Source organism: Podarcis filfolensis, assembly GCF_964270895.1.
Source record: "Podarcis filfolensis genome assembly, chromosome: 6".
NCBI classification, from domain to species: Eukaryota; Metazoa; Chordata; class Lepidosauria; order Squamata; family Lacertidae; genus Podarcis; species Podarcis filfolensis.
The window spans coordinates 34,048,398-34,074,521 of record NC_139609.1 but is presented as its reverse complement, the minus strand read 5'-3'; the positions used below and the strand labels follow the sequence as shown (position 1 = coordinate 34,074,521).

Sequence of the window (26,124 nt, the reverse complement as noted above, 5' to 3'; positions counted from 1 at the left end):
CTAAAGCCAGGGCAGCGGGGGGGGGGGGGGAAGGGTCCGGTGCTGCGAAAGCGCGCGCAGGACGCGCGCGGTTGCTCGCCGCTGCCCATTGGCTGCCGGGTGCCATCACCTGCCCGCCGGGTGGGTGAGCCGCGAGGAGATGAGCGCACAGCCCTGAAGGGGCAGAGTCCAGGCAGCAGGGCGAGGAAAGAGCAGCAGCAGGTGGCGGTTCTGCAGCTCCCCTCCCCACCTCGCCCTCTCTGTGGCTGCGTCCACGCGCACGGGAAAATGCCTCTGGGGCTGAGGGGCAAGAAGAAAGGCAAGTCCAGGGAGACGTCCACGCTGGTGGAGGGCGAAGCCCCCCTGGCGCGGGGCAGGGGCGACGGGGGCGACGACGACGACGCCAGCGGCAGCAGCGCCGTCGGTGGGGCTGGCGTCGGAGGAGGCGCCGCCGCCGCCGCCTCCTCCTCGGCGCGCCAGGGCCCCATCCGGCTGGTGTTCCACACGCAGCTGGCGCACGGCAGCCCCACGGGGCGCGTGGAGGGCTTCGCCAGCGTCAGGGAGCTTTACGCAAAGATAGCCGAGGCGTTCCACATCGCCCCCAGCGAGGTACGTGCCCAGAGGGGACTGGGCGGTATCCCCCCCCCTCCCTCGTGAACGGAAGCCCCCCGCTACGGAGGATTTGTTCCAAATCTGGCGCCCCCCTTCGGCAGGGGGACAAAAGCCCCAAAGCCGACTGGTCTCTCTCTCTTTCTCGGGGCACCGGCTCTTTGGTTTGGCTCGGCTGTTCGCCTCCGACGCTCTTCCATCACCCCGAGCGTCGTTCATGGCTCCATGCTTGGGCGAAATGTTGGGCTTGGTTGACAATCCGCGCGTGGTAAGAATCAGCATCAAGGGGGTGGTGGGTTAGTCCAGAGACAGAGCTTTTTGGGTGGGTGGTGGTTTTTTTTTTAAGGGATCTTAGCAAGGAAGTGTTTCTGGAACCTGAGATAATGGAGGGTGGGTGGGTGCCTTGCTGCCTATAGGAGTAGGCTGTAGTTAAAACGCACTCCTCACATGCTCAGAGGCCCTCTTCCCCACCAGTACTTCACGAGTTTCTAGGCCGCACTTTTCTTTCCTTTTTTTCTGCTGACTCCTGAAACAACAAAAAAGTGTCCGGAATTGCCTTTGTGGGCATTTCATCTGCTCTTAATTCTGGGTCACCCCTGTATTTCAAAGTTCCTTAAGGTATTTTTTGGCAAGAGGGGCTCAGGAACTGAGTAACTGAGTGTGGATCAGTCGATGGTGCTGATCTCTCCTGGTTCAAACAACAGTGAAACATTGATTGATTGATTGATTATTATTAAAAAGGTGCCTCAGAGTACAGGGGGAGTGCGTTTTTCTGTGCTCAGCAGTGCTTGGCCCTATGTATCTCCTGGAATCATATATGTAACACCTTGCCTTACATCATGAAAGAAAGTTGAGAAAACTGCTCCTGCCACCACAATGCATCCATATGATAACTGAAATGCAGCTCAGGCCATTATTAGGAGCCAACACAGAAATCATATCCCCAAGACCATTGCACAAACCCACTGCAACTGTCTGAGCTATCCTAGACTTGTTTACAAGTTTACAAGTTTTTCTGAGTTCAGTGAGACTACCCTGATGAATATCTGTTTAGGATTGCAGCCTATTTTTCTGACACGCGGTGGAGCTTTAAGACAGGGGTGAAGAATTCACAAACCTCTAGATCCAGGGGTAGCCAACATGGTGCCCTCTGGATGTTTTTGGACTACAACTTCATTCAACCCCAGCTGGCATGGCCACAATGGCCAGGGATGATGGGGGTTGCAGTCCAGCTGCACCACATTGGCGACCTCAGCTCTAGATCTTGTTGGACTCCCATTGACCCTGACCTTTGGCCATGCTGGCTAGAGCAGATGGGTATTGGAGCCCAGTGGCATCAGGAGCATCTCTGTTTCTCTACCCTTGCTGTAAGGCAATGAGTAGTGTGGAAAGGTGCATTTTAGACTTCTACATGTGAGTTGGGTGTCACTTTTCTGCTTCAATCACCTTGTTTTTTTAAAAAATGTTTAATTTTGGGGGGAGGAGCTCATGAAAGTGGTAGGCGTGTGGATTTTCTCACACCCTTTTAGTATAAGCACATGGTGATGTGAGGATTCTGATTCTAACTGGAAGTCATTACAGAACTGTAGGTCGTAACTGTGTATTCATTAAAAGCACAATATATGGGTGCAATGTTATGCTTGTGTCATGAGACTTGGTAGCTTTTTAGGGCAAAGTCTTGCTCCACTGAACAGTTTGGCTGTCGTTTGCAGTCATTATTGTACCTGAAGCAGAAAAATGTTATTGCCCTGAAAGTAATAATAATTAAAAAAAACTAATAAACTATATAATCAATAATTTGTCCTTTAATGGCACCTGAAGACCTGCCACTTGAGATAGATTGTCTCACTGTGCCTAATGGCTGGGCAGGGGCTCTGCAGCTATTGTTCTGAAGAGAGTGCATTTAAATCGTTTGATGGCATCTATTAAACCTCTTAGGTTGGTCAGGTTCCATTGTGGTTTGTATAATTGCTTCTGTAAAGGTTGCTAACCTTAAACCAAAGGCAACATTTTTATTCATTATCCAAGTTGTAATTGTCCTATATGTGTAGCTTTGAGCACCGAAAAAGAAGCAAGCCTGAACACATGTAATTATACTCCTGGCTACATGGATCATTTTACCTTGGCATTGCAGCTTGTCACAATAGTATCTCTTCTTTATTATCATGAAGAACAATAAGGTCTTTGAAAGACAGTGAAGTTTTCCCCAGTGACGAAGAACTGCAAAAGTTATTTCACACCAGACATGGTCTTCAGACTGGCGCACTATCGTACTAGCAGCTTGCAGTACATAGAAATGGGCAACTCTTATTCTTTTTATTCCCGTGCAAATAAATCCTGTAACTAGGAGCTTCTCGGAGTTCTGCACCTGGTCATCCATTACTTAGTTTATCTTGAAGTATAATGGTGTTTAACTTCGGCCTTGTTTAAAATTGATGCACTTTATTTAACACACCCTATGCAAATCAGGGAAAATATGCTAGTGATATGCACTATTACTTGGGAGTAGGTCATTTTATAAAAAACCTGGAAATGGTAGTAGCTTGTTTGCTTCTTTCATCAGTGCAGTAGAGCTTTGTTCAGAGGATCATGAGAGAGCTGGCTATATGATACAAAAAATAAAATAAAATTGTACATAAGCATTTCTATTGTAAACTGTCCTGAGATCTTTGAATGAATGAAGGTATGGGAATTTAATAAATAGAAATTCTTCTTGAAGCAAGTGCAAAATATACAAATCATTCCATCAGAATGCTGCGTGAGACTTGGACATACAATCTCTGTTTATCATCTTTCCTCTAAAATTTGGAACATGCATGGAAGAATTCTAATTCCAAAGTTGGTTTTTGCAAACTATGTGAAGGAAATGTTTAGGCTATTTGGCTTTCATCTACTAGGAACTGTGAATTATAATGAAGCGGAATTTGTAACAAATGGTATACAGATGAAATGCCATATTGTAACATCAATCATACGTTTTTTTTCTGCATTGTGTCCAATTATACTTTTCAGTGTCATTGTCAATGATTGCAACATGGGCTCAAGTATTAGTTCTGTGTTTATGGAACTTCTGAATGGTGCTGACAGCTCAATTTCCAGTAAAATAAACACATTCCTTCTTTCTGAGCATGGAGGATTACAGCAAGCTACATGGTTTAATTAACATAACTCATTTTAGTGGCTCAGATTTCAAAAAGATTTCTTCTTAGTGCGCTTTGCATCCATTTGTAAATCCATATATCTATGGTGGCTCTGTGCAGTTTTCTTGCACACTTTATTACTGTATTTTTATTTCTAGGCAAAGTACAAATTACTTGATTGCTTCTTGCTGTAGCTCAGAGGGAGTTGACTTTGAGGGGATCTCTCCATTTGCTAGCATGTCACTAACGCTTTATAAAGGTGAGAGTGGACATATTGTGGAAAACAATCTACCTAGTTACTCAGTTCCATTAGATAATTAAGTAGTATTGTTTCCATTCCTCTACACACCAGTCTGTGCCGTCTCCATTTCTTGTTGAACTTATGCCTGTTTCCTCTCCCTCTACTGATTATCTGTCTATATTTTATGATATTTATTTCTGAATTTATATCAGAAAAGGATTGTGCAACCTGCATTTCATCCTGTGTTCAGTTCGATCACCACTTAACATCAGGGTTTTTTTAAGGGCTGAAAGTTATGTACTGCATTGCTAACATTAACACAAAAAGTATAAAAGCAAAGCCCCTTTTTGTGTCAGCAGTGAGTGGTAAATTCTACTATACATTGTGGCAACTTGTAACTTGAATGTATTTGGAAATAACTGAAAACAAAGGTGCATTTAAGACTCACACAGGAAACAAGTAATGGATGTAGAATTCTCTTGCTCTAGGAATAGTTATTTCAGTGCTGGTTACTGTAAATTATTGAACAGTGAGTTAAACTTGTTGGTGAAGTGAAACTCCGATACAGCTAAAAATAAATCCAGGGCTTTCTTGATGTTATGTCATTCCTTGTGTGGATTTCCCATTGAATCAGTTGTTTTTAAGGACTGTAGATTTATCACCGTATTGCTATGCAATTTGTTCTACGAGTCTATCCCTTGCTGTTTCACCCTGATTGGACCTTTCTCCAAACTAGTATCCTCCTTTGGGAGGCTGCACTAGGGATGGCAGCAAAGGGAGGAAACAGTGTTGAGTCAGCAGAAATTCTTTTTTGAGGCATGTGTGTGCTCCACTTCCACAACCTTTTCATAAAGCCTGAAAGGAGGGCATAGACGAAACCAGAGGAAGTGGAGTTTGTTTGCTTTCTATTAAGAGAAGTATGAGCCAAGTTCCCCCAAACCTTTGCTAGAATATGAACACTTAAGCTCTGGAATTTCAGCAACAGCATTATTTTTTTAAACCGAAAACAAACAAACTGAGCTTGATATGAAATGAAAAAGAACACCCGGTAAATGTTACTAAATGCTGTAGTATTAAAATGTCTCCTTATAGGGAGCATATAACACCAGTGGTAGCTCAACTCCACTGGCTACCTAATTGCTTCCAAATTCATCAATGTTGACGAACTTGGAAGCAAAGAAGTGAGTACCTTTTACAGACCTGAATGGCATGGGTTTGGTAGCCTTCTAGAAAAATCTTCTTCCATACATTCCCCCTGCCTGCCCCCCTGTTCCCTGAGGTCTGGGGTAGAGACTCTATTTCCTGCAAAATATTGTTGCATTCCACCTCAGTCTCTGAGTGGTGCAAAATTCCAGGAACTTACCCAGGGTTCATTGTTCCCTTTGGATTGAGGTACAGTGCTGACTGCGGTATCTTTATGATATGTGGTTTGTTTACAAATACATACAATCTGAGCCTACAATGGAGGGGCTCACAGCATTAACACCCCAAGAAGGTGTTTTATTATTTCAGGTTCATTTAGCGCTTTGTTTTTGTACAAATATTCTTTTACAATATTTCACATTTTTTGTATTGTTGTTGAAACATGTAAGTCACCTTCAGAGATTTCTATTAAGAAAAGTGACCTATATAGATTTTAAATAAATAAAATGTTCATGTTACTATTTTACGTTTTTCTCTTGTGCTTTTTTTGCCATGTTTATTTGAAACTTGAGTTACTCCTTTAAGAGTTCAGGGGGGAAAACATTTTGTTGTTCTGCCATTACTCTCTTGTATCAAACAATCTTCAATATTACAATCACAGATCAGGTGTAAATTACAGTCAAACAAATGCAGTTAACAGTTTAGAGGCCAGCAAAAGACAGCTAGGAATTAACAGCTCCTCAAGGGACTAAGAAATGGGCGTGCTTTGTTGCACATTCACAGTCACTCTTGGAATGGATTGCTGGGTGCTAGTATGGTTGGTAAAAAGATTTAACCACCAATTTCCTAACAATGCATGCTGATGCACAGAATTTTGTCACTTTCTCGTATAAAAATGAATTCTTGCTAGAAAAATGCAGAGCGGAATGAATAATCCAAGTTTGGCTGACATTTCTTCCCCATTGGAGGTGGCATAAAATTGGTTCATGAAGAGGCGGCAGTCTATTTGTGCTGCCCAGTTGCAGTTCTAAATTGAGTTAGATCATCTCATGTTTCTAAATATCACATTTCTTTTCTGTTGCCAGTTGTATCTAGTCAAAGGTGTGAAACCAGTTATGAGATTATAGCTGTATGTTGACAAGGTCGAAGTAACAAGAATATTTTTTTAAAAAATGGCAAATACCCTTGATTTTTTTAAAAAGAAAAACAACAGGAATGCAGTGATTTTGTTAATGCGAATCACAAGGGCTAGCAATGCTAATATCTGAGGAGCTTGGAAATTGCTATATGGAGGCACTACAATTATTTCCTGAATGTTTTATCAGGGCTGAACCATATTTTTAGTACCGCTTCAGAGTTTTAATTAGCTGAAAGTTTTAGTTGATCTGCAGACTGATTGCAAGTTAAAATTTGTTGAGAATGAAAAAGCACTTTCTAGATGCAAGTCACCTAGAAATAATTGGTCTTTTCTCATTGGCAAACCTAGTAAAAATAAGGGTTATGAGGGCTTTTCTTTTCTGTTTGTATCTAAAGCTAGTGGAAATTTTGTATTTCAGTATGAATTCATAATGGAATAATTAAAAAAACCCCACAGGAAACTCAAACTTAAAATGCTTATTTGAATATTGAATTAACCATTTCTTAATTAACATTTATTAATCTTCCACAGTGATTATGGATTTGAAATTGTTCATGTTTGAAGGCACTGCTATATTAATGTGACAGGTATATTAGAGAAACCCAAATTAATGAAATGTAAAATAGCAAAGATGGCATTTCCTTCTAACAACTCATGGTAGCTTTTGTTTATTGAATTGCAATTTTGTGCACTTAGGATAAATTTAAGTGTTCTCTCCCCCCGCCCCCAGTTATTCTCAAAGTCACCTATACTGAACTTTTGGTAATATGCAAATTCATTTTATCTTGAATTGGTTGGGAGACATTCAGATAAACAAATATATCCTGAACTTGCCTCTTGTTATAGGGTTCATTATTATTGCAACTTGTTATATCACCTGGGTTGCTGGGTAGACAGTGCCATATCTTTCCAGGCTCTGTAAAAGCAAAATACTTTGAATCGGTTAAGGCTGCAATCCTATACACATTTATTTATAGCTTTTATATGCTACCAAACAACAAAAATATTTTTTAACCTGGGAGTAAACCCTACTGAACTCAATGGGACTTACGCCTGAGTAGAAATGAATAATCAGGATGACTACTTGGAATTAAGGAAAAAGAAACCATTAGCTGATCTGAAATTTTGGGTATTATGTTCAGATGGTTACTGTTGAGCCCAGGCTGTACTTGGCTGTGAAACACCACACAGCATGCATGTAACCAAATTGTAGCAGAGTGTAGGTTGTACAGTGCAGTTGTGCTTTAGCATACAGCTGATGTCAGGCTTGTCTGAACATTTGTGTGGGTAAAATCAGTATGTGCAAAACCTTATTCCTATTTAGATGAATTTTAATATTACTGGTTTCTGGCATTAGTGAAAAAGGAAGTCTCAAGGAAGACCCAGCATTTATGATTTGCTCCAGGTTCAATGCCGTGTTCAATGCCGGTGAATTGCCCTAGTTGAAGAATTACTTCAATGGGCAGTAACAACTTGTTTTTAAGTTGAACAAACTCATGCAATGTAGCATAACTTTTTAGCAACATCTAAAGACATCTCTGTTCTGTTCCTTTTTTCTTCTTCTACTCAGATCCTCATGTTTATGCCCCTCTTATAGCTCCACGGCTTAGGATACCTAAGGAAACACTTCTTTTGCAAAACTGTAAAAACAATGTTCCTTCAGTCTTAAATTCTTGAGTTTTTATGTTACTGTTGCACATCACCCCCAATCTCCAAGTGGTACAAGATTCCAGGGAGTTCCAGGCGGCTTACACAGGGTCTCGTAGAAGCTTGGATAAAGAGGGGATGATAAGTGCTGAAACAGGGTAGGCAAGACACAGTTTTCTTCACTCTTTTCTGCACCTCAGTCTCCATAACTTTCACTTTTGAGCACCTTCATGCCAGCTTCTACAAACCGACTCCTCTAACTGTAGACTTAAAGACTTAAAAACTTATTAGGCTCCTACCGACCTTCTCAAGTATTGGTTATCTTCCTGCAAGACCCATCTTGCAGTACTTAGGGGAATGTTACTTCCCATGAGATATTTTACGTTTACTTCATACGGCAAATATTTATGTAACATAATTATTGCAGAGACTTCGGGAGATCATTGTGTGTAAAAGCCACAGCTGCATAATTTCAAGGTTCTGCTTCTGTGGAATATGTCCTACAATAATCCATGGGTGACACAGGCTTTCTCCATGGAAAAGCCTCTGGGATCAACCTACACATAGTCAAAGGGATCACACGCTTCAGACTACAGGAGCACTTTGAAGAGTGTAGAAGCTTTCACAGGGTACAGGAGCTTGCACCACCTGCATTCATGGGTCAGTTTTGTTGGCCATCATATGATGTCAGTCATGGGTGTATGCCAGGTATCTCAGATAAAATGCATTTGTTTCCTCTTTTTTCTTGTAGATTATGTTTTGTACTTTGAACACACACAAAATTGATATGGACAAGCTCTTAGGAGTGCAGATTGGTCTCGAAGACTTTATATTTGCTCATGTAAAAGGAGTCAAAAAGGAAGTGGAGGTTTTCAAATCAGAGGAGTCACTTGGGCTTACCATTACTGACAATGGAAACGGATGCGCCTTCATAAAGGTAAGAATAATGCCATGAGTTGTGAGGGATCCGAGCAGAAATGGAGTTGCAAATTGTTACAAATACTTCTTTGTGTTAGCAAGAATGGTGTAGTGTTGGCGCTATGGAAGTAAGTTAGCAAACATCCAAAAGCAATAATTTGAATGGGGGTATTGAAGAATTATACTCAATGGATGTTCCCACTTGGAGAGAGGTCTTTTTCACTGATTTCTTCTTTCCCCTTCAGCCCTCAGAAAAGCTTATTCAGACACCTCTCCTCTCAAACTTCCACTGGGCTTCAGTTCCTTTCACAAACCAAAGGAACCCTTCTGTTCATGGAAGGGCAGTTTTGGATGCAACTCGTTAAAATACACGTAACTCAAACAGAGTCAGCAACATTTTATTGACTATTATACGGTTATTGGTAGTGGTAGGCATGAAGCAGTATGCTGGCTTGTTTAGGGACATGTCATTAGCATACATGTGTACTGGTCAAGAGATGTGTTTTCCAAACTCAGTGCAAAAGTAGATCTGATAGTAGGACAGCCATTACAGGCAACAACTGATTGATGCACATTCAACTGGTGCACGCACACGTGCACACCGCTGAACCCAGGCGTGACCCCCAAAGTCACTAAAAGGGTGGAATGGGTGTGAGGTAGAACAGAACATTTACATGGACCCTGCTGACATGCACAGATGTCCGGAGCGTAACCCCCACGCAAAATGACAATTGCCTGTATTAGATTTTCCAACTAAAATGTAAAAAGCCACAGGGAGGAAAAACTGGGTCGGGGCAACCCTGACATTAAAAAACAATATAAAAACCACCTGGCCAACTTATAGAGATTTAGCAGAACACATACAGTATATTTTAGTCTGCTATGGGTTGGTATGCCCTGTGCTTTCCGAATGGAAGTGTCTCATTCACGGAGGAACTGAGGTCCAGCAGTAGACCAGGCATAGGCAAACTCAGCCCTCCAGATGTTTTGGGACTACAACTCCCATGATCCCTAGCTAACAGGACCAGTGGTTGGGGTGATGGGGATTGTAGTCCCAAAGCATCTGGAGGGCTGAGTTTGCCTATGCCTGCAGTAGAGGCTGCCTCTGAAGAAAGGAGGGGGGCAGTGATTTTTGCCAATCCTTCCTTCTGCCTGCAGCCTATTATGCCACCCCCATGCTGTTCCAGAGGGTCCCACAATCCTCTCTAGCAGCTTTTTTCGGGGGGGACGACTGCAGGGGGAAGGTGGAACTGGTGGAAATTATATTTGCCCCCTTTCCACAGCAGAGTGCCCTTGTTGTTGGAGTTTCGCCCATGGGTTTGTCTGGATGCAGCGTTATAAGTGTATTTAATCATCCTAATGATCTAATATCTTACTGGGAGTGATAATCACTTTGTTCCCAGAAACTGCTGGGTGACCAGAAATGTATTCTCCCTAAGAATTAAGTCGCACAATATTATAACTCATCAGTATCATGTACATTTTATGAACATGTACATGGAGTCTGAGTTCTTGATTGCACAGCATGCTTGCCTTCCTTAAGTATTGATTTTGATAAGTATGAAATGTTATTTGTTGCATGTCTAGCCTGAGTTGCATTGTCTGCACTGAAGGTACAGTATCTAGCAATCTGCCTGTGCAAGCACTGTTCCATGCTTACCAATTATTTATTTTTGTTAACAAATTTTATATGAAACTATTGTAAAAAAGGCAAAAAACTAACCTATTCCAAAAGTGGTAGGGTTATAAGCAAATCAATTCAATCGAACAATAAGATTTTAAATTATATGGGTATCCTAGTTTGGGTAACTGGGCTCTTTGTATCCTTTTACAGTGCTTCCTTGTTTACTCCCTCTAGCTCAAAAGGTGAGCTTTGTGGTTTGTATTTTGTGTATGTCATGCTATGCACATCATAGCCCTTTTGGCCCAGGCTGTTTGTTTACTGCATTCATCGCAACTAACAATAATGCCTTTTTATCCAACAGAGAATTAAAGCAGGCAGTCTTATTGACCAAATAAAACTGGTATGTGTTGGTGATCACATAGAATCTATAAATGGAAAAAGCGTAGTGGGCTATCGCCATTATGAAGTTGCTAAGAATTTAAAGGACTTGGAGAAGGGTCAGACATTTACGCTAAAATTGATAGAGCCTATGAAATCATTTGGTGAGTGACATGTATCCGCCATAAATTATACCTGTAGTTTCCTTTTGTATTTGATTCCAAATTGGGTAAAACTTGGCCTGTTTGATTAGTCAGAGGAAGCTTAAGCAATTAGAAGGGTGAGACATAAAACGAACGTTGTCTTATTAAGCTAATTGCAGCCACCCGTCATGTATGATGCTCCGCTTGGGGTTCCATAAACTTGCTTTTATCTCTGTGTGTGGGATCGTAACAACAGGGGAAGCCTAAATGCAGGTTGCGGGGGGGGGGGGTATTTTTTGGCATTAAGTCTCCCACCAGAATCACCCCTCCCTGCCTTAGTTAGGCATGAAAGAAGCCTTCTGCTGTTTCAGGTCTAATTCAGCAGGGGACAGACTGAGCATGGGACCCAGATCTCTGTGTTTGTGTTCTGGGTGCTGTGTAGCAGGCTCAAGCTATGGGGACGTAAGCAAGAAGGCTGGACACTGAACTGCTGGTGAACTGGGATGAGTTGAAATAAATGGCTTTATTACTAGATCTTGTAGGGAAACAGTCCTTTTAAAATAGTATTTTGATATTCTAATTACTGATTCTATGATTCTTACAGATAACTATTTTAAATTCCGCTTTTACTGTGTTTTAACTTTCCAAAACCTGCAGTAGATGCTACATTTATTCTTGCTTTAAGATTGTTCCGATGCCTTGATTTTTACCCCATGCCCTATTGCCTTCCCGTACTTCCTGGTAAAGTAGTATGCTGGGTCAGTAAGGAAGTCACAGAGGATAAAGGGCTGTTTGGGTAGAAGCAGCCAGGAAAATGAAATACTTCCCCTTGGTGGCAGCAGCAAAAGACCACAGGAGGGAGCCAAGATAGTAGGTTGGCTCATCTCTTCTTTCCCTCTCACAGTGCAGTCTGTGCCGTCACATTGACAGTAATTATTGGGTAGGTTAATGCAGAAGAAGCTAGTCCTTCAGATGCCATGGATCCAGACTGTTTAGGACTTTATAGGGCAAAAGCAGCACTTTGTCCTTATGTAGAAACCAGCTGCAACTACAATATAGCACAATTGTACTGATAATGGTTCGAACACAAGACTCATTTGTCTGAAAGTGTGATGTCAAACAAAGCATGGTGGACCCTGTGCTGATCCTGATTTCATTTAAAAAAAAAATCAATTCAATTAGCTGCTAATCTTCTACGCTGATGTGGCTCCCTTCTTCAGATAGATGACCAAACAAATCCTAGGTTCTCTGAATGATCTGAGGCAGTTTTCAGGAGTGATGCCCAGTGATAATATTTTGTTTCTGCTGGCAAGTCATATTACAGCCTTTGGAAAACAGTGATAAGTAATTTCTGAAGCTTGATTTTGTAAAAGAAAAGAGGGGTAGGGAATAGAGAGAGGGCCTGACTTCTTTTTTTTTTTGAAGGGGAAAAGCCTTCCCTTTTTAAAATAACATTTTAAATTTTATTTTTATTTGCTTAAATATGTTAGAAACCTACCTGAGTGGGACAGGGTGGGATAACAATGTACCGTATTTTTCGCTCTATAGGACGCACTTTTTCCCCTTCAAAAATGAAGGGGAAATGTGTGTGCGTCCTATGGAGTGAAGACGCCATAGCCCTGCGACCCTCTCCCGGCTGGAGAGGTGACGCGCGCCTATGGCAGGAGCCTCCGTAGCCGCGCGTCACCTCTCCACCCGGGAGAGCGTGCGCGGGGCTAAAGCAACCCCCCGCGACCCTCTCCCGGCTGGAGAGGTGACGCGCGCCTATGGCAGGAACCTCCATAGGCGCGCGTCACCTCTCCACCCGGGAGAGCGCGCGCGGGGCTAAAGCAGCCCCCCACGACCCTCTCCCGGCTGGAGAGGTGACGCGCGCCTATGGCAGGAGCCTCCATAGGCGCGCGTCACCTCTCCACCCGGGAGAGCGCGCGCGGGGCTAAAGCAGCCCCCCGCGACCCTCTCCCGGCTGGAGAGGTGACGCGCGCCTATGGCAGGAGCCTCCATAGGCGCGCGTCACCTCTCCACCCGGGAGAGCGCGCGCGGGGCTAAAGCAGCCCCCCGCGACCCTCTCCCGGCTGGAGAGGTGACGCGCGCCTATGGCAGGAGCCTCCATACGCGCGCGTCACCTCTCCACCCGGGAGAGCGCGCGCGGGGCTAAAGCAGCCCCCCGCGACCCTCTCCCGGCTGGAGAGGTGACGCGCGCGTATGGCAGGAGCCTCCATAGGCGCGCGTCACCTCTCCACCCGGGAGAGCGCGCGCGGGGCTAAAGCAGCCGCCCGCGACCCTCTCCCGGCTGGAGAGGTGACGCGCGCCTATGGCAGGAGCCTCTCCGCTGCGCCTTTCCGCTGCTCCCTGACCTGCTCTTTGGGGCTGGTGGTGGGCTTCCCCCCGCCAGCCCCAAAGAGCAGGTCGAAAGGAACCTGAAGCCTGGAGAGCGAGAGGGGTTGGTGCGCACCGACCCCTCTCGCTCTCCAGGCTTCCAAGGTAGCCGCCTGAACGCACCTTAAACGGCACCTTGTTTTAGAGCGGGAAAACAAGAGGGGGAAAATTCTCCCACTCTCTGCGCAGCGCCTCCTGCCACTTCGCTGAAGGGGCGCTGGGCAGAGAGCGGAATAATTTTTTTCCCTTGTTCTCCCCCCTCTAAAACAAGGTGCGTCCTATTGTCCGGTGCGTCCTATGGTGCGAAAAATACGGTAAATATTGTTTTTAGCCCTATGACACTGTTGTGGAGGACTTTTGGATGGCTGAAACATCATAATCATTATTAATTTGCCTGCCCTTCAAGGCTGATTACAACAATTAAAACACAATGTGAAAAACAGTTTAACACAGCTTAGAATCATAAAACATGAGGTGGACCCTCCAAATATGTATTCCAAGTGCCAAAAGCCAGGGTAAAGAGTTGTAAAGGAGGTAAACATATACTGCAGTTGTTCTTGGTAGGTTTATTCTGTGTCTGCCTTTCAGTCCACAGGTATGTAGTCCATTTGAGTTATGTGGAATTTCGTTCCTAATTTTTAATGGGATGTAGTGTTGCCCTCTGTCTTTAGAGAGGTAATACAGAGCATTTGATTGCAGAACACTTGCCTACCTCGTTTTATTATTAGCTGCCCTAGTATAATTCCAGAAAGTTCCCAATTTCAGTGGTATCTCAGGTGATTGAACTTGGGGCTAGTAGAAGGAAAGGAAAGGTATAAAATAATCAGCAGAGCTGTTGTGCATCCTAGCGGACACTTGGTGTCAGAATGCATACATTTAAAAAGAGGCATTTAAAAACTGTTAATGCTGGTAATGTCTGCAATAGCATTATAAGAACATATTTATTTCACAAAAATTGTCTACTGCTTCATTGTAATAAAACCTCAAAGCGTTTACAGAAAGAATAAAACAATAAAATTATCTGTACAAAACAGTTAAAAAAAGGGCTCAAAATAATAATAAAGACAATCAACAATAAACTAAAAGCAAAGTTAAAGCACATGTCAATAATCTATAAGTCTGAATAGGCTTGCCAAAACATATGAAATATTTCTGAAAAATAATTTACATAATGTTTTGAAAGTATTTTGCAGATAAACACCCAGTAGCTTAGATTAAGGCTCTAGGCAGTACTAAACTGTTAGTAAAGAAACTTTTTCTAAAAACAAGCAGTCTTTGCTGGATCTTGTCTATTTACTAAGTTTTTACAGCTTTTGCTGTATGGATAGTTAGTGTTCCTGCCAGAGGTCTTAAGAAAGTGTTGTTTGAAACATTGACTTTTCCCAGCAGTTTAACAGCCCTGCAGAATCCAGTTTAGATGTTTGTGTTGATCGATTGCCAATCTCCATCACATTGCAGAATGCGACCCTAATTTTGACTTGCCGTTTTATAATCTTAAAGAACAACTATTATTTTTGGATTGCAATTCCAAATTGCCTAATTAATATGTCTGCTACAGAAATGATTGAACCACGGTCGAAAGGTGGAGGTTTTGCAGAGGGGAAAATCTCCCGAGGGAGAGAGACTCTTCGACTGAGATCCAAAGGCCCTGCAACAGTGGAAGAAATGGTGAGCTCCAACATCAAAACTTAAGTAGCCACAGTTGAACAGATTATAACAATAACAAAACACTGGGGTTTCTGTTTTCCTTCTTAAACGTTACATAAGGGAAAATCCTAGGAATTTAAATGAGGGTTACTTCCTGCCAAGACCCAATTGTAGCATTCCTTCATTATACTAGTACAACAAATGCAAGTTCTCCTCCTTTTCTTCTTTTATTGGAAAGTGCTGTTGATTAAAAAACCACCCTGATTGTGAGGTATTGTTTTTTGAAAGCAGGTTATATACCTTTCAACTTGTGTTTGTGTTAGACTATAGCTTCGCAAACTACCAAAAGTCTACCTTAGTTTAATTAAAACATCTTTCTAAGACAATCCCACTCCTGCCCCACCCCAGACAAATTCCCCTCCTTCCTTACTTGCCTCTAATCGGTGGTGCTGGGATGAGCTAGAGAGGTGAGCACTGAGAACAGGGAAGTTTTTCTTCCTTCTCCCCCACTCTCTGTCACCCGGGTATCTGGGCAACTGCATGTTACAATAAACCAGGGGACCATAGCGGATGTAGTTCTCCTGCTTCTGCAGAAGAAGGGGGAGGGAAGGGGTCGGAAAACCCCTCCTTTGGTCCGATCACTGTTTCTCACCTTTGTGTCTTTGTTTTGTCAAAGCCTTCAGATGTTGAAGAAAAAGCTACTAAGAAGGTTGATGATCTTCTTGAAATGTACATGGGAATAAGAGACCTCGAACTAGGTAAGGGTGTTTATGGAACTGCGAGTAAAGTAGTATCCCCTGCACAAGCCTACACAAACTTACACGGGACTAAGCCCAGTGAGCTCAGTGGGGCTTAACTTCCGATGCGACATGTATGAGATTGCGCTGAAAGATTCATTTCTAGTTCAGCTGGAGAGCTGCCAAATCTGAGTCTGAACGTCTTCTGTAAGTGTTGTAAAACGTCTCTCCTGCATCCTACATTTTGTTTGCAGTTTTCAAAGTGTGAGGAGTTCTAATATGGGTCCAGATTTCCGGTTCATATAAATTTTGCATTGCATTGTAACAAGCAGTTTAACATATTAGCCATATTCAGGCATTTGGAATGCAGCCTAGAGCAGCACTCGGGTAGCAGAGGCTTCACCCTCCCATCCTCACCAACGTTGTCCTCTGTGTTTTCCGAAGCTACTCTATGAAGTGGGGAATCCTCCTCAGCATGTGGAGGCTCCGATGCGTTTTGGAACTCCGATTTTCCAGATGTATGCCTCCCCTGTGTACAGAGGATGGCTTCCCCGATGCAAGCAGTCGCCCTGGAAAATGGGAAGGGCGATAGCAAACAAGACGAGAGGTTGATACTCGTGCGCAAACTCTGCTCCTCACACGCTGCTGTAAGCCATATTCAGAATGACCTGGATATAGAGCTATTATGTTCCCAGAGCCACTGCCGTGGTAGGCTAGGAATCCAATTAATTGACCACATTAACATATGACTCTCCAGTCTCTCTGCTCGCAACACAGTTTCCAACATAACGTATAAATGACTGCTTTAATGCACAGATCCCGTTGCAAAAGAGATGTGTGGGGTTGAAACCCGCATGCTGCATGTATGTGCTGCATAAGATCCCACATATACATCTTTATCTGATGATGATGATAATATATTATTATTATTATTATTATTATTATTATTATTATTATTATTTTATTATTATTATTATTTTATTTTATTATCACACTGAAAACAATGATATACATGCCTGCTCAGAAGTAAATCCTGCTGAGCTCAATTGGGCTTTCTCTGAGGTAAATGGGTAGAGGATTGCAGACTGAATGTGTATTCCATCTCTCCCAAACAATGAATTGGTGCTGCTGGAGCTTAAAGATAAAGGACCCCTGACAGTTAAGTCTCGTCGTGGACAACTCTGGGATTGCGGCTCTCATCTTGCTTTACTGGCCGAGGGAGCTGACGTTTGTCCGCAGACAGTTTTTCCGGGTCATGTGACTTTCCCATCAGAGCGGTACCTATTTATCTACTCTCACTTTGACGTGCTTTCGAGCTGCTAGGTTGGCAGGAGCTGGGACCGAGCAATGGGAGCTCACCCCGTCGCGGGGATTCGAACCGCCGACCTTCTGATTGGCAAGCCCTAGGCTCAGTGGTTTAGACCACAGCGCCACCTGCTGTACCGATAATGTAGATGATGAATATATGCAATCATATCTAAAAAAAATTGGGGGGGGGGATGCATTGCATATTCCACACACTGTTCCACATGCATTAGGATCAGGGCCAAGGTTTCAAAACGGGGTTGTTGCTTTTTGTCGCAATCAAAGCATACACCGGTTGTCAATGTATATTGTGTGTGGAGCCACTGTATCATCTCTGCGTATCTGAGAGTGCAAAGTAAGGCAACGAAATGAGCACATCTTGTTGTGTCTAATGGTTCTTATGTCAATGTTCTGTTTATATATAACAATTAGCTATCACAAATCTGTTAAATGCCAGTTAATTTCATACTATGGTGGCATCCAGTGGTGATTGACAGAAGAGACACTCTCAATGGAACTGGGATGGATGGGTTTTTTGCCAATTCCTCTTCTCCCCTTCACCACCAAACCTGCTTTTGAGGACCCCTCCCAACTCTCTAGAGCAGATTTAGATGTGGGGGGCAGAGGGCACTACCATGGGGAGTGCCAAAGATGGACTACCTCCCCGTTCCGCTGATGAATTTCACCCCCGTTAGCAGGATTCCTTTCACTGTTGGATACAAGCCCCTGACGGCAGATATGATCAATCGCTCAGCAAAATGAAAAGTGAAAAGTGGATTCGTTCCAATAACACCAATTACTGTTCAGTTAGGAATTTCATTTGTATTACTCATGCTAAATTAGCCTAATCGCTAGGACTGTGAAATGCACTCAATAGGGAAAAGATTAATGCTTCCCCATCCCCACTGTGCTCATTTCAGAAAAGGAGTTTACTCTTAGGTAACATAGGCTTTCAATGTCCACTAAATGATGATCCCTGCAAAGTCATTTGAGGCATAGAAGTTTACAATATAGCTGAGTGAGAACTCTTTGCTATTTGAGTGACATGCAGATCAATTACAAATTAAAAAATGCACATATTTTTTGATATTACACTAGATACTCAGTGGCTGCAAATGTTTAAAACATGTGGCATCTTCTTTTGAACTGTGAACCCACTGGCTCAACCAGCCGGGATCTAAAGGTGGCATGTGTACCTTTCTGAAAATGGACCTTAACACTGTAATTAATAAAAAAATGTTTTTAGTAAAAGGTGCCTGTTTGGGGCACGTTTTGCATGTAACTTCCTTGCAACTACTCTAAGCACACTTTGCTTGGAAGTAAATCCCACTGAAACCCATGGGATTATAGTTAAAGTACTTAGGACTGTGCTATAAGCAAATGCAACTTAGCTTGCACTTGGGATGCTGAAAAGAATTTCTTGTGAAAAAATGCAGATGGCAACTCTATAACTAGATCAGAAGAACTGGTGATGTTTGACACTGTAATGGTGAATCTGTTGCATGGGTTTGGGCCCACAGATGGAGTGTGTGGTTTTTTTAAAAAAATTATCTTAACTTTATGGAAGGTTTCCTAAGAGGGCCTTGGATCTCTTGAAAGTGATGTTCACACAGGTAGGTTACTTGTATGAGCAGAGGTTTTTCCTTAAGAACCAGCTCTTGCTCTCATCAAATGCACCCATGATCCTGTAAATGTGTGTAGAATTGCACTTGAAACATCACAATATTTGTACAGTACTAGAAAATATATATTTTAAAAATATAAAGGTTAACATGTAAAAGCTTATAACATTATACAATATAGCAGTCCTTTGCAGTGAGCACTAGGGGTCAGTACATGATCACTGAATACCAGCAAACTTTTGATGCTATATAAATGTGACGCTCAAAATATAGAAGTGTAACTAGAAAAACCTCTTAATAAAACAATTTATTCACTACTAAAAATGTGGTGGTCACTAGAACTGTGGGCTTTTTTGGGTCAAAATCTGAGCTGAACTCTAATGTTTTCGTTCTGACAAACGTAATACAGTATGTTTGACTCAAATGCAATGGTTTCTAAGATTGCTTTCTAATGATACTTCAATACTAGACATATTACCTTAAGCTTTTTAATTCACCGCAGAGTTCATTCTCTTGCACACATTGATTTGGATCCAGAGAACCACAAGCAGAAGAAGAATAACGTTTTAATGAGGTTTCACCAACTTTTCTGCAAGTGCTCGTGAAAGACCTTTTCTGGTGCAGCTCCAGTCCAGGGTTGGGTTACAGTGCCAGGAGCATAAGGAAGTTACAGGTGTTAGCATATAAACTCCAGTGAGCAATTAAAAAAAAAAGGCTGTAAAAGAGCTCGAGCAGAATTTGTGTAACAGCTTATGCTAATGGAAGAACTTCCCTGCACTTTCCTTACATGTGCTGGTTTCTGGCCAGGAACATTCCCTCTGTTAGTGAAGGGCTGTTTCTGGCCAGAGTGAAAGGGCACCTTTGAATCTAAACTATTTTGTGTGCATGTGTGTCATTTTATGTGTGTCGAATTGTAGAGCTGGAAGGGATCCTGAGGCTTATCTAGTCCAACTCTCTACAATGCAGGATTTTTTTTGCCCAATGAGCTATGCCCTTCCTTAAAACACTTTCCAGCCTGATCCTATACAAGTTTACTCTGAGCATTGGCACGGGTATGTAGGAAGTCAGTGACCACATCTTAAGAAAGCGTGCCCTTAAGACATGTTTCATGGACTTCCACCAGAACTTGTGCTTCTAAACTATTAGAAACTTGATGAATGTTCGCCCTTAATTTTTTTTAATTTGCCTTTTCCACCAGGTTGCAATTCCCCCCCACCCCAAGCAGGTCATCTATACATAACCACCCTATTTCATATTTGTGTCTCTGAAAAATGCAGTAGGTAACTAACTGCTCCCCCTTTTTTCCTTTTAGCTGCAACGATGGTAGAAGCTGGGAAAGGCAAGAACAACCCAGATGAGTTCGCCATTGCCCTCGATGAAGCTTTAGGAGACTTTGCATTTCCAGATGAGTTTGTCTTTGATGTGTGGGGAGCCATTGGTGACGCGATGCAAGGACGGCCTTAATGAGCATCAGAAAACTTTGTCGGAGCATAGTATCAGCTTGTGTAAAGCATATATCTATAGACATGGCATGGAATACAGAAAGCATCTGAATGTTCAGAAATCTGGATGAAGTAAGCTGTTATTTGATGCCGATACAAATTCCTTTAAAATAAAGTTGAGTTCAAGACTGCATTCATGAAGCTTTAGGCTCATATGAGCACTTAATCTGAAACACTTTGCAAAGCAGTTTTCTCTGCATATTTACTTATATAAATGAATATGGCTTAGTGGTTAAAGAAGAGGGCAGGTTGACTATCCCATGAAAATGGAGTGTGTTGGAAGGCATGGTGCCAGTACCTGATGAACCTGAGCAAAATTTCATTGGAAAAAAAAAACACCTTGTGTCCATTGTTCTTTCCCAATTACTCCAGTGGGTACAATGCTGCATTTCCAGCATTTTCTTCCCCCAAACAGTACTTTGAGACTGTGAGGGTAGAGGAAAGGCCATCATTGGTGGAGTGTATGTTTTGCACTTTGTAAGCCCTTGGGACTCAATTGGGATTTTGGGAAAGCTGGGAATGTCTAAGACGCTTACAACTGCTACCGGTACTGAGATATATGGACTATTAGTCTGACTCAGGATAACACAACTTCATATTTATGCTACTGTATAAGCAAGCAGATGAATTCTTTCACCATGTTTTATGGTGGGGTTATTATGGATATGAGTCTCAGAACTTTGGCACTTTCACAAATGATTTTTAAAGCAGTCTTGGCATTTCCCACTTCTGTAAATCAAATGGAAAAAACCAACAACTATGGATGGAATGTACTTCTGGTTTTACAATGCCTTCTAGATTCCCTTTCTGTATCAATGCCATTCGAAGTGACACATCCCAAATTAAAGTTCAGTTTTAGTGTCACTTAGGAGAAAGAAATCTTTTTTCCATTTGTTAGTCCTGTGGATGAGTGGGCTCAGATGAATGTATTAGTACAAAATGCTCTGGGAACAGTGTGGAACCCCCCCGGCCTTAAATTTGAATCTTTTTTTTTTGTTCTTGCGTGTTAGAAAAGTATAGAAAACCTTATGCTTTTGGGAAGCTTCACAAATGTTTTGAGGCTTTACTAGTGAAGGGTATCAAAGTGAAATATCTAAGCCAGGTGTGGTATGCTCTACCATAGAGTTCCACAAGACAACCTGTTTTTTTGCTATGCCCATTTATTTTGGACAAGTCGTATACAGGGGAGGTTCCTAGGAAATGGGTGGGACTGCTCTGTAGGTGATTTTGATTATTCAAGTTGCACTGTTGCATGGAAGATACGTTGGTCGCTTTAAAAAAGCAGAAGTAATTTGTAACTATTTATTCATGTGATGATGTTGCAATAATGGTGTAAATATCCTTAAGATTAACCTTTGATTTTTTTAATATATATGTATATGTAGTTTTTGTAAATCTTGGAATATTGAGGAATTGCTAATGTGCCAATGATTGAAAAAGAAAGAAGATGAGAGAAATGATACAAGATGCTGAGCTTTAATTAGAATGCATCTCTTTGAGTCTACAGAAACCTTTGGGCAGCACACATCTCTTATTCGGCAAAATGAAATATTGCTAATCCTGAGCATATAGAGAAAAGGCTGTTTACTAATAAAGGATGTTTAGTCACATAAGAGATGAATCTTGCAAATAAAACTTTGCTACTAGTGAACAGGCTTCTTGGAATGATGCAAAGAGATTGGGAGTAGAAAACTTCTTCCGCCCCCCACCCCTGAAGCTGTTAAGGTGGTTGTCTTATGCCAGAAGCTTAACCTGTCTTTGACACTACACAAATAAACAGAAGTGCGAAGCCAGTAAACTGAGACTCTGGGTGCCCCCAGATGGGGGGCTTAATATTGCAAATGGGTGTTTGGCAGCAGGTTTTAAAAAATAATTATTATTGGATTTCCTTCAAATGGATGAATCCAAATTAACAGAAAAAAGGGCTGGTATTTGATGCTGACAAAGTTGCGTGGACACTTCAAAAAAACTTGGATAAATGAACAGCAGATTCCTGTGAAGGCAGAGACTCTAAAAATGAAAATACTGAAATGATTGAAACAAGATGCTTTTTATCACAACAGTGCCTAGAACAGGGAAGGACAACTGATTTAATGTGATACAGAGATTTATCTGTGTGATTTATGTGAGAAATCAAACAATTGGAGGAGGGTCCACAGCATGGAGATGAAGTCCACTTGAATACATTATAAAAACTGTTAAAAGTCACTACAAAGCTATAGTCCTATAGATCTGACACAAGGGGAAGGCGAATATGCAATTTAATATGTTTTGCTTAAAACATGATTGGAATTAAAGTTGGTAGGACTTCTTTTTGAAAGTCTGCTTATATGGATGAGTTCTGCCAACTTCAATTCCAGCCTCTCCTGCCCCCTCCTCTCTCTCATAATATGCTGAGTTTGTTATGCAGTGCTTCACTTTAAGTTCACATAATTCTGTTAATTACTTTTGTTTCGTGTGTTTTGTGTTCCATAAAGTTGGGCTGTGCTTTTTATTGTTTTCTGCCCTTCAGGTTGAGTTCTAAGCAGTCCAGAAGGATGACTGGAGCCAATAATTAAAATTTGTTTCACAAACAGTAACTTCATATGAGCCAAATGTCTCACTTGAGCAAAACTGAAAACAGTTTCAACTTAACTTGTGCAAATGCTGTATCTTTGCAATGTTCTTTTGTATTTGGATGCTAAATAAACAAACCATGTTTTCTAAATCACTTCCGAGGTTTGCTTTTAATGATCTGAGGTGTACATTTGCAAGAATCCTAGGTCAGAAAGAGAGATAAATGAGCAGAATTCCATGGGGAGTCACCGGCACACAAACCCCTGCTGCATGACTGCATTTTGAAATAGTTACTGTGCCACTGACTATATGTTGTTAACTTTCAACCCATCATTGCAGGAATCTAGAGAGGCCAGAGGGCAAAAAACGCTTAAAATGGCAGTAGCAATCAGTTACTAGAGAATACCAAGCCTTATGAATACCAAGTTTTCGGACTCTCCTGTTAGGCTTCCAACCACTTGGGGGAACCAGCATTGTGTCTTCAAATGCAGTATGGATTGTGCGAGTCTTACCTACATGACACTTTCACTTGTGACTATGTTTTATGCAGAAGTATATCTTCACCAGAAGTCTACAGTTATAGTGGTCAGGTTGCTGGAGAGGAGCAGGCAGACATTTTAATTCTGGTGGCCAGTAGGAAAATTCTCTAGCATTCTCCACCACAGTAGTATACTAAATTTGTAATAAGCAGCCAGCAACTTTTGGAGTGCCTCTTTCAAAATAGCACCAAACTCACACATGTCCTCTTCACATGCTCCCCTATGAACTCCACCATCCTGCAAGGCAGAAGGTACAACAGGGGAGGACTTCTTGTGTCTCGGTGGAGGAGGAAGTCATAGTCAGAGCTCGCTGGCTGCTAGAAACGATGGCTGTCTACTAAACCCACCTAAAATATGTAAACTCCACCCTGCTCTGCCCCAGGCCTTTGCCACTTCAAGTATTACTGTGTGAACATATCTGTCAGGCTCCCATCCCAAAACACAGCACCAGTGACTCTTTCTTGAAAGTATTAATTCAGGCTAATAGCATTGCAGGCTCAGCAGCAGCCCCACTCCCAAGATGTTATTCAAGTTGGCACCCCTGAAAACGAACAATTTTTCTTGTTCTCCTCTCTCTTTTCTGTGGTGTGCTCATTTATACGTTACAGACTATAAAATTTATTTATTTTTGCTTCTCACCCACCTCCCTTTCCCTGGTTTGAAAAAATAGTGTTTATTCATTTTAGTCTGCTCTGGAATTGGATCCCATTGGTTTTCATATAAGCATGAACGTGTACATGCATCCTGTGTTCAGTTCCTGCTCTCTGTCTCTCAGTATTTTCTAATTTACGTCGATCCACATTTCTTTGTTTTAATGTAATCCTCATAAGTCTGAGGTCCTTACAGTTGTTTTTTTATTGCCCTAGACTCTTATTGCCTGTCAGCTGCAGTTTCCTATTGCCAGCGAGTGACATCACTTTATTGGTGCTGTTTGCGTCTTCTGGGTCAAGGAGATGAAGAAAGCAGGATTGTAATATGACCTTCATTATGTCTGTGGCTTAGAACTTTGAATGCTTCAGCTTTCAAAATGGTGCACTCCAGAGAAGAGGCTACCAGCTTGTCTCTGTCTCTTTTAGGCCGTAACAAATAAATTTTAATGCAGTGCCAGGATTAGGTCCTTTTTCAGTGCATTTCTAATCTCAACTATCATTAAATTTGAATATATCAAAGGAGTTTCAGACTAACTAAAAGAGTGATGGGATAATAAGCAATATTTAGTTGCCTAGTACAAATCACATGTTACCTTTTTCACTTTGTCTGCTGTTGAGTGCAAGCCTTTTCTTCCATTCACTTCAATGGCAGCTCCCTGCTGTAAATTGCAGGTGCATGGGACACGATGCAGAGGGGGCAAGACATTGTAGTTCCCCTATGCCCCACTGGGTTTTCAGTCCAGAATACATCTCACCCCAGCTAGCAATTTATGAAAGCAAAGGCTTTTGTTCAAGGGAAAGTATATGGTTAACACCTCTATAATTTCCCCCTAACAGTCATAATTTGAAAGTTTAGGGAAATATGCAAGTAGATTGTTGCATTACTGAAAACATAAAACCGTCAGTGCATCAACTGATTCATTTATATGTTCTCTTAATTATACAAAGAGGTACTTTTATTGCCCAAAGAGTAGAAGCATTTGCAATTGTAATGAACTAATAATATTGCCCAAGTTAAAAGATGAACAGGGCTTCTTCATAATAATCAATCAAGAGCATGCCTAAAACAGAACAAAATTATGCCATGTCAACGCATGCTGATGAAATATTAAGATTGCCAGGTTGTTAGGTACCCTCAACCGTCAGCTTGGCTTTTGCATCTTATATGTGCCCATGAAACCAAATTTTTACTACAGTCTTTGAAAGACACTTTTCGGGTGACTATGGGAATAGCTTATAAGGTATGATGAACAGTTTACAATATTAGCAGTTACTATTCCATCTGTGATTTAATTGATTAAAGTATTGCAGAAAAAATAATTTGAAGATGAACCTAGTTTTTTTGGGGGGGAGGGGACCTGTTTTCATCTGCAAGAGAGATTTGAGGGTGCTATTGAATGGTTTGTGGATTTAAATGAATTCTCTGGAGTCTAGTTGTATCCAAGCAACCAAGCATATGAATAGTTTAAGCATGGGCCAGGCAGTTACAATTAGCACCACGTACAGAACAGTTGCATACTGTCTAACTGACCTGCAGCCAACCTATAGCATTTGCAGGAGGAAAGTGTCATTTGAAGCCAAACTGACACATGTACAGTTACAAGAGGGCGAACTATACACATCTGTTGCAGCACAACTGAAATTGCCATTCCTACCTTTCCAGAAATGGTCCTTGCAGTCATGGCATGGTGGTGGGAGATAGGGAATTCTCCAGAGTCTTCTGTGTGGTGCAAAACATCATGCTACCACGTGTGTGGGACGTGGAAACTCTGAGCTTGTGGGAAGTCAACCAGCTTCATTGGTGTGCTCCCAGAGGCGGTGGGGCTCCATAGGTGGACCAGAGTGAAGACTACCGAGGTCTGGCCCGCCTCTGCAGCACAAAAGGCAGGTGTGCCAAACCACCCTACCCCAGGCTTCAGCAGAGCTTCCCACTCAACCACCCTCTATTTCAGGGTTTCCCAACCTTGGATAGCCAGCTGTTTTTAGACTACAATTCCCATCATCCCTGACCTCTGGTCCTGCTAGCTAGTGATGATGGGAGTTGTAGTCCAACAGCAGCTGGAGACCCAAGTTTGGGAAACCCTGATCTATTGCATATATACGTTACATGTATGTAACCAGCTGGCACATGGGTGTTTGATCACATGGATTCATGCCCAATATCATTGGGCCAAACCTGTTGCACTGCAATCAATAAAGTTGTGGCCTTATTCTATCCAAACCACAGTTT

General features: G+C 42.1%; 1 protein-coding gene across 2 annotated transcripts; it reads left to right on the top strand.

Moving 5' to 3' along the window:
- Positions 1-7: 7 nt before the first annotated feature.
- GIPC2 (GIPC PDZ domain containing family member 2) lies at positions 8-22,856 on the top strand. 2 transcript variants are annotated; one of them, XM_083621048.1, is made up of 6 exons: positions 8-588; positions 8,649-8,834; positions 10,801-10,981; positions 14,895-15,004; positions 15,660-15,741; positions 19,960-22,856. In XM_083621048.1, exons 1-6 carry the CDS (start codon positions 268-270, stop codon positions 20,109-20,111), a joined length of 1,032 nt encoding a protein of 343 aa, XP_083477174.1. In that variant the 5' UTR covers positions 8-267; the 3' UTR covers positions 20,112-22,856. The 2 variants fall into 2 exon arrangements, with proteins under 2 accessions (XP_083477174.1, XP_083477175.1); XM_083621049.1 differs by lacking the exon at positions 8-588 and adding an exon at positions 738-856.
- Positions 22,857-26,124: the final 3,268 nt, after the last annotated feature.

Coding starts and splice junctions, on each gene's coding strand:
- GIPC2 (XM_083621048.1), top strand. CDS start 268: ATGCCTCTGGGGCTGAGGGGCAAGAAGAAAGGCAAGTCCAGGGAGACG. Junction 589..8,648: donor TCCACATCGCCCCCAGCGAG/GTACGTGCCCAG, acceptor TTTTTCTTGTAG/ATTATGTTTTGTACTTTGAA. Junction 15,005..15,659: donor CTGCAACAGTGGAAGAAATG/GTGAGCTCCAAC, acceptor GTTTTGTCAAAG/CCTTCAGATGTTGAAGAAAA.